Source organism: Thalia democratica, chromosome 1 (genome assembly GCF_965202585.1).
Source record: "Thalia democratica chromosome 1, ktThaDemo2.hap1.1, whole genome shotgun sequence".
Classification (NCBI taxonomy): domain Eukaryota; kingdom Metazoa; phylum Chordata; class Thaliacea; order Salpida; family Salpidae; genus Thalia; species Thalia democratica.
Window position 1 is genome coordinate 31,404,211 of NC_139165.1, and position 8,770 is coordinate 31,412,980.

At 26.8% G+C, this 8,770-nt stretch overlaps 1 protein-coding gene across 1 annotated transcript; it reads right to left on the minus strand.

Annotated features, from left to right (window-relative positions):
• Positions 1–3,385: 3,385 nt before the first annotated feature.
• LOC145832748 (cytochrome P450 10-like) lies at positions 3,386–6,723 on the minus strand. Its single transcript, XM_082940087.1, has 7 exons — positions 6,513–6,723; positions 6,136–6,314; positions 5,483–5,699; positions 5,072–5,272; positions 4,561–4,893; positions 4,014–4,235; positions 3,386–3,742 (listed from the first exon to the last, which is right to left on the minus strand). The coding sequence occupies exons 1-7, from the start codon at positions 6,620–6,622 to the stop codon at positions 3,532–3,534; spliced, it is 1,473 nt and encodes a 490-aa protein (XP_082796213.1). The 5' UTR covers positions 6,623–6,723; the 3' UTR covers positions 3,386–3,531.
• Between the last annotated feature and the right edge of the window lie 2,047 nt (positions 6,724–8,770).

Sequence of the window (8,770 nt, forward strand, 5' to 3'; positions counted from 1 at the left end):
TGTAAGTAAACACTTCAAAAACTTTTTATAATATTAAAGTTGCAAAAATTTATGGTTTCAGCTTAAAATCAAATCACAGGTCAAAAATTGCCGACCCTTGCTTGAAAACAAACAAATAAAAATGTGAAACAAACTTTAAGTAATCACTTTTTTTACGTTTGTACGTAAAAATATTTTTTTTAGATAAAAATTAAATTATACGTCAATAAAACCGACGAAATTCACGCATTGCTTTTAAAACTTGTAAAACTTATTTATTTAGTAACTTATGTTAAATAAAAAAGAAAAGGCCTGAGAATTTTGATTAAAAATACTATCGTATGTTTACTTAAGTATTTATATTTTTTAAGTTGATTTTTACTCGCTTGGTTTATTAATTTTTTTTTGAAGTAAAACTTTGTTAGATTACATATAAAACTTCATATTCTTGGTACACAGAAGTTTTTAAATAGACTGGCAAAAAAAAGTTTTTTAATTAAAAAAAATTCTATAAGTTATACAATATAATAATTTAGTAAATCGAGTACTGATATAGATACTGTTAGTAATTTTTTTACATACTCAAAAACTAAAATACAAAAATTCTTGGAACTAATTATATTCAGTTTTTTTATATATTTCAATGTATTTTTAGTTATTTCTAAATAAACTTGACATTTTATTGTTGTTGTTTTTATGTTTATGTACTTTAAATTATCTTTTTTTTCTTAAGAATGTTTTGAAACAAACATACTTCTTGAAAGTAAAAGTATTTTGAAATTCAAACACACCACTCTTCAGATTTAATATGTAAATTCATGAGGTTTTTCAAACTTATATAATTGTATAGAAAATTATAACAAAGTTTGTACAATAATCTAAGTAGTTTGAAAGGTAGTTTTCTTATTAAAAAAAAATTATTAAACAGACAATTAGAAAAATATTTTTAGCTTTTCTTTTGTTTTAAGGTAATAAATTAAGTTTCAATAGTTGCTTTAATTTCTAAGTTGTATTTAAGATTTAAAAATATCAGTTATGTACAACAAAAACATACATAACCAATCTTGTTTTTGTGATAAAAACATTTAATACTTGTTTTTGCTAGAAACGAAATACTTGTTATTTTTAGTAAATGCATTAAATTCCGGAAATAAACTCAAGCATTTATAAACATTAAGACCTTTTTATGGAATTTAAAGTCTTTCCAAACCTAGGTATACTTTAAAATTAACTTTTATCATAAAATAAGAAAGTTATCAGCTGGGATAGCCTCAAAAGTTTTATTTAAGAAACTTTTTAAAAGGAAAAACATATTTAAAACGCTGAGTTTATAAACTTATATAAGTTTTTATTTTGCATCAAAAATTTAAGCAAGTATTAAAACACATAATTTAATTTCAAAAGCTTTATGAAACTGTCAGCTGTTTAGAAATAACAAAGTATACCTAATTAATTAACACATTTTCAAGTTATTAAAAACTAACAGAATTCTTTCTTGTGAATAGTAACAGATGTACAATTATAAGCAGGTGTAAGACAAGTGCAATTTTAAGTTTTCATGTTGATTAATTTATAGCGCTACAGATTTGAGGTTTAAAAACAATTTGTCAAATAAAGTTTTGCTAAAAAATCCCAGAAAACAATCGTGTAGCGATAATTCGTTTTGGTTGTTGCTGACAGCTGCGATTAATCAAACTTCAGTGAAAAAAGTATAATTCACAAGGTCTAAATAGTAATAGTTGTAGCAAAAAAGAAAAGTAAGTTTTTTTGTTAATAAAATTAGGATACAGTTTTTGATTACAAATTAGAAATAAAATTGTTAAAAGTAAAGTTAAAAAGGTTATGTTAACTACAATGTTTCTTTTTTGATATAACCCAGTCTACAAAAAAGTATTTTAATTTCAAGTACACTTACATCAGACTGTCTAATTTAATTTTAGATCAATTTGCAAAAAAGTAAGATTTTAGACTTTGTTTACAGCATTAAAAAATCTAAAGAACACCAAATTTTCAGTTTAGATAATAAAAAATGCATTTAACGAAACCTTAAGAATAAAAAACTTGAATTTACCTCAGGGGTTGTTAAGTACTAATTATACCCGTTTAGTTTACGTGTTTAAAATATGTTATTGTTTATAAAACAGCGGTTTTGGTTAAGTTATGAAACATTTTATAACTTGTTTAGTAAATATTAAAACTACTAATTCTCTTTTTTTTTTTTTAAAGTTAGCAAATTTTTAATCTAAAATAACCTTTAAATACTACTGATAACGTAATATTTGATCAAAGCATGAAATTAATAGTTAGCAACAAATTAAACATACTAAATATTTACTTAAAAATTAAATTACATGTTCAAAGTTTGTTATTATGAGAATAATTTTTTTACTATTTATTTTTGTTTGTTAAAATAAACATTCTTAATTGGTGATTAAAAATCAAAAAAGAAAATTTTTAACTATTTTTCTGAAGAATATATATTGCAAACTAAAAGTTACCTTTTATACAACACTTGTTGTTTCTCAAACCAAAATATTTATTAATAATAATTTGAAAAACTTAACTAAGTTTTTTTTAAGCTATTTTATAGTGTGCATAAACTGTTTATTAAAATAGTTATAATTTGAAGTAGTTCGTAGTGCTAAATTTGCAATTTATTATAAATTCGATCATTTAGCTTGACTGATTAACAGCAATTATGATTTAAAAACCTAAATCAATTAACTTTGATATAAATGATGTTTGCAAACTATATTTTCTGCATTATTAAAGTATGTGCTGCAACTATTGTTCATCATAAACTGTTTTACTTGTATTTTAAAAAAGTACTTTGATCAATAAAAAATTAAATTAAATATATATGTAGATTTTAGATAAATTGTTCGAACTTTTAAACTTTGGATATATAGTTCTTAGTAAACAAAAAGCTTACTTTGTTTAATTATACAAACAGACAAAAAGTAGCAATTTTTTTAGTTTTATTCCATTGCTCAAGAAAACTAACGAAGAGTTAAAAAGAATAATTAAGAACACTTAAATAAAAAGATTTAAATAAAAATAATTAAATTTAAATAGACGAAAAAACGTTGAACAGTGATAACCATATGATATAGAACAGCTGTAGAACAAACTTAAATAATAATTTTATATTTTTGAAAACGTTGTCTTTTTGTAAAAAAGTAAAAACATAAACAATAATAGCAGCAAAAAGAAAGGAAAGTATAAAATGTTTTTTTTTTTTCGTTTTTGTATGTTATTTCAACTTTCACTCAAACATTTTAGCTGAACTTAATAGAAGTAAGAGGAAAAAAAAATCCAATTATTTATATTAATACATTTTTTTAAAACTCCTGTATAATCGTAAAGTTATAGTTAAATGACAACTTAATATACTAACAGCAGCATTACAAAAAATATTTTTTTTTTTATCGTGACTTTAACACTTAATTAACTTCGGTAAATTTAAATCTCACTGAATAAAATCAATGACAAGAGAGTATTTGAAAATTTTGAAAAAAATGAAAACAAATCAAACTTTTATGACGTCACAATTCACTCGAGTTCAGTGAATTTGAACCTTGGCGGGCAGCTTGCCTTGTTAAAGAGTCTGACTTTAGTTGTGATGGGCTGATGGTGGTAATCCACCTGAAAACTTGTAAGAATTTCCCTGAAAAGAATTTCTATTTCCTGTTGAGCCACTCTCCTACCCGGACATTGCCTCGCGCCGTGGCCGAATGGTGTGAACACAAACTGCTCCTTGCATCTGTATAAATTTGTTATAATTAATTTCTTTTTAATGGAAAGTCAAAAGTTTTCAAGATCTTTTTTTACACATTCTAACAGTTAGAGTAGCATGTTATTAAAGTTTATGAAGCTTTGCATATTAACAAAAACTGCTTTACTATTCAATACAATATTTTTCTTTTACTCAAAAGCAATACCTAAGTTCTGTAATGGGATTTTATTGTTTTTAGTTTTGCTAAGTTTTACTTGTTATATGTACATTTGTTTAGACTTAATATAAAATCACTCACGCAAAAGGGGATTTTTTGTCCAACCACCTTTCGGGTATGAACTTTTCGGGTTCTGGGAAATATTTGGGGTCTTTGAGGTTCATGAGGTGGGAGGTGAACCTGACGGTGGTTCCCGCGGTAACTTGGAAACCCCCTAAAACGAGATCTTGCTCGGTTGTCCGCGTGTTTGCGTAAGTGAGCGGGTTGAGACGCATCGCTTCGTAAGATACTGCTTTCATCCATCTGTTAATTAAAATTGAATTGTTTTATTTTACTTGAATATTTGTTAAATTTTTACAGTAATAAAATGTTATGCTAATTATTTTTAGTTTTTTTAGTTTACTTATATACATAGACATACACACATACATTTACTTACTAATACCTATCTCTAAAATTTTTATGATCCGACACTACATTCTAGTCTTTTTCTTAAACATTATTAGGGTAAATCAATTGAAAACATATTTCAATTGATGAAACAGTCTTTTTTAACATTAATATAAAGTTTCAACTATTTAATGTTGTAAATTACAACTTTTGTAGTGTGTAATTTTTTAAGACAAACCTCACAAATTCATCTTTTGTTTCCTTAGGATCCCCCTCCTTCGTCTGCATTGCCAACCTCCTGAGCTTCTCCTGGTACTCCTGATTTTCAGCCAATTGGTACAGGATAAACACTGAGCAGGTGGAGGTGGTGTCGATTCCTCCCGCCAGCATTTCCAGGTTCAGCGTCACCGCGTCCTTCCTCGACAGCAACCCGTTGGCAACCACATGCTCCAGCAAGCTCTTCGCTGGTGTGGCTGACTTTTTCATCGGGCAATTGGCGGGTTTTGCGGATGAAAACGGGCATTTCGACTCTGTAGGGACTTTTCCTTCTTTTTCAAGTTCTGCTAATCTCCTGTAATAAAATTAACCATATTAAAAACACAATTTTGTCTCTATATATTTAAAAATAAAGTTTATTTATTTTATCGTTTATTTTAATGTTCAAAAATTTAAAGAGAAACACCTGCTTCGGACAATTTTCTGTAAATTGTAAAAATTTAGTGATAAACAATTATTTTAATCAAACTAACTCATCGACAATCTCTCCAGCGTATTTAAACTCGTCACGTTGTGACTTCTTCAATATTTTCCAATCCCGAGTTTCGAACAGCTTCCACGTGGGGGCGCTAAAGGTCAGTCTGGCGCCGTAATCGAAAAAAACGTCCATGCAGTGCTGCAGTTTCCTCGCAGATCTCTTCACTTTATTATCTCCTTTCTTGAATAATCCCAATCTGTAGATATTTTGAATATTTCATTTCAAGTTTTCATCTAAATAAGTTATGTATTTAGAAAAATAAAGTATATTCTTCAATAGTATAAATTGTATTTTTGATGTTTTTTTTTTTCAAAATTTTGAAGGAAGAATAATAAACTCTACTGAGAAAAAATTAAAGGTATTTTTTTTTAATACTTAGAAAACTATAAATTAAAACTTTATTAACCTCATATCTAGTAGGATAACAGCAACAGATTCGAGCGCCCACTTGTTCAAAACAAACTCGAAATCTTCAACTTCCCCGTATTCCCCTCCCATCACCTCCCGCATGTGTCTTATCAGTTCCTTCGTCACTTCCCTCTGTTCCTTCCTAGCTTGGAGGACCGACTTGGGTCGCATCAGGATCGGATTGGCAGCCGACCTGTTCTTATACCATTCTTGTCCTGTGAAATTTAAACAGTTTATTCACTAGTAATTAGTAAAAATATTTTTTTATTTGTTTTTTCTCAAATAAACGCTTATTGACTACAAACAAATAAATGTATTTTCAAGTTTCTAAAATGTTTGCAATTCCGTAGTTACTCAAATAAATAGAAAGTAAATGTTATTAATAAAGTTTCTCGCAAAAATAAAGGTACCGCCTACATTTTAAACACGTGGTTTTTGATTACTCATGCGTTAAAAATTACAAGCATTTAATTTTATACACTGATACGTGATTAAACTTTGTACATGTTTAATTTAGACAATGTACTTTTTCAAACATTGTTTAAAGTTAATAACTTTAATCGGTAAACTAAAGTTAATATAAATAACATTAATTTAAAGTATTAGTTAATTAAGAAGTCGAATACATTATTTTATTCATCAAAACCTTACCTTGCATATTGGTAACGCCAACTGGAAGTCCTTGCTGCAATCTGCTTTCCGTCAACGCCTCCAAATTCGGTCTGCAAGGGAATTTCCCTTCATTTCTCACCAAAACAGCGACATCTTTTGGATCGCTGATGTAAACAAACTCCTCATTTATGATTTTCTCCTTGAATGTCTTGCCAAATCTGTGAAAAAAAATTTTTTAGCTTGTATTTTTAAATTGTAAATAGTAAAAAAACTATAATTTTTTGAAAATTTAAGTTTCTTACTCTTTCTGGTATGTTAGTTGTAAGTTTTTTTGTTTATTTTTTACCTTGTGTTTTTACAATACAAACCTAGAAATGTACTCTCCATTTTTTTTTATAAACATTAAACAAACTAACTTTTCATGTCTGTCTTTCAAAGCAGTTGTGTATTCTTTCGGCGAGTAAGGGCCGAGGAAAGTATAATCCAGGGCCGAACCGAAAAACGGCAAACCTTTGGGCCCCGCCATCTCACTGTAACTCCTCACCCTGTTTTCAGTTTTCAATTCGGGGGTTTTACCGAAAAGTCGCTGCAATCCATTCTGCAGTTGCAGCTTGAGTTTTTCGAGAGAAACTGTCAGAGGTTCGTTTGTTTGGATGACTGAAAGTTGAGCAGTTGGTCTGATCGTTTGTAAGTTGACTCCTCTTGAGTTAAACGTTTCAAGTTCTCTCAAAGTTTTTGTTATTTTATTCATTGTTGTTTTCTTTTACTCAGAGCTGAAAGTATACTTTAAACTTCAGTAAATGGTTTTTTAATGTTTAATGAAGCTAAAGTCATAAAATATTCTTACATTGTACAATTTTGAGTATTTTTAAGCACTCTCAAGTAAAAAAAAACTAAATTCGTTCAGACTTTTCTGATAACAGCTGATGTTAAAATCATTCACTTCTGTTTTTAACACCTACAGTGTCGTTAAATCGAAACTGCAATGGTTTAAGATGCTCGATTACCATACTTAAATACTGGTAGAAAAAATGAGAAAGGACATTTCTGAGAATTCAGATCTTTTTTCTCTTTCACTAAATCTCCGACACTATGAGGCGCACTGGAGTTTAATTGTCGTTTAAACAAGTTTTAAAAAAATTACAAACTTATTTTAGATTTATTTTTACTCACAACGCTTTCGATACTCAAACTGTTTTCAAAGCAAACTTTTGACTAGTATTTTAATGAACAAACCTTTAATAAAAACCAATGAAAATGTTGGAATAAAATTTATTTAAAGTAACAATTTCAAGAATTTGAATTTATTTTATCAAGTGTTGTGGTCAAAAAATGCTATATCTCTTTCAAAAACAGTTTATTATTAATATTCTAACTACTTTTTGTTGCTAAGGACACTTATTGAAGATAATACATTAAAAATAAATGTTTAAAATAAAGAAAATGTTTTTTTAAACTACAAGTTTCAGCACCTAGTTTTCTTTACAGTTTTAATTGATTTAAACATCTTGGTCAAAACGACATTATAAAAACTGTAATAAAGTTAATCTAGAAAAACTATAATTTTTTTTTCTGGCTGATCAAATTTTCCTAAATAGATTTTGAGGACTCAAAATGATTCTTTCTTTTTTATATTGCTGAACTTTAACCCCAATTTCCGAACTTATTTTTACTTTTATTTAACAGAAGTAATACTGTTGTTATACATTACGAAAAAATATACTTATCTGCATAAATAATAACTGTAAAATTTATTTAAATTTCAGATTGACCTGCACTTAATCAAGCCAATAATAATACCAAAGTAAATAAGTAAGTTTAATTCTATCAAAACACACTGTGTTACATTCACTTATAAAAGTTCACAAATTACAAAATTTGTTTGAGTTTTTATATTTAACTGTATATAAACTTAAAATTTGTATTTTCTTTGTAGTTATCAGTTTTATTATATAACAAAAAGTTTTAATTTTTTGTTAGAAAAGAAAAACTTATATAACATTTTGTTTTTGTTTGCGTATTAGCATTGTACAACTTATGTTAATTATTTTTTTAAATTTAAAGCTTACTAATAAAGCTTTATTTAATAGTAAGGTTTTTTTTAAATGTTTTAAAATATTTCTTACACTTGTAATATACTGGTTAGAATAAATTAGGTTTTAGCTTTTTTATACAGAAAAAACACCTAATTTTCGATGGAGTTATATACTTTTCATAATAAGTTTATGTTTAAAGTTTAGATTAAAGTTTTTATCTGATATAGCTATTAATAAAAAACGTTTTCTCACGTTTTTGCGTGAATTTAAATTGTTTTGATAAAAACATTCTATTTTACGTCAGTAAAACCGACGCAAATCACGCTTTGTTTATAAAACTTGTATTATTTGTTTAGTAGATTTTAAAAATTATAACCAGCCGGTAAACGAAATTTGTAAAATTACTCAGATTTTTTTAAAACAAATTAGCAAATAAAATGTTTTTAAATTTTGAAAACTTTTTTTTGATAAATGATAATAAAAATAAGTTTGTTTTTATAAAAAACATCAATTGTAATTATAAAGTCAGTTATTTTAAAATAAGATAATTTTAAAAAACTTTACATAACAAACTTTGTTTTAGATTAAAGTAACCAAAACTTTAATTTAAAAACTTCACAGATATTTTCATATAAGCT

Excerpts from the sequence above, each read along its gene's own strand:
- LOC145832748 (XM_082940087.1), bottom strand. The coding sequence starts at position 6,622 with ATGGCGGGGCCCAAAGGTTTGCCGTTTTTCGGTTCGGCCCTGGATTAT. Across the intron at positions 5,273-5,482 it reads GTTATCCTACTAGATATGAG|ATTGGGATTATTCAAGAAAG; the intron begins GTTAATAAAGTT and ends AAATATCTACAG. Across the intron at positions 4,236-4,560 it reads ACAAAAGATGAATTTGTGAG|ATGGATGAAAGCAGTATCTT; the intron begins GTTTGTCTTAAA and ends TTTAATTAACAG.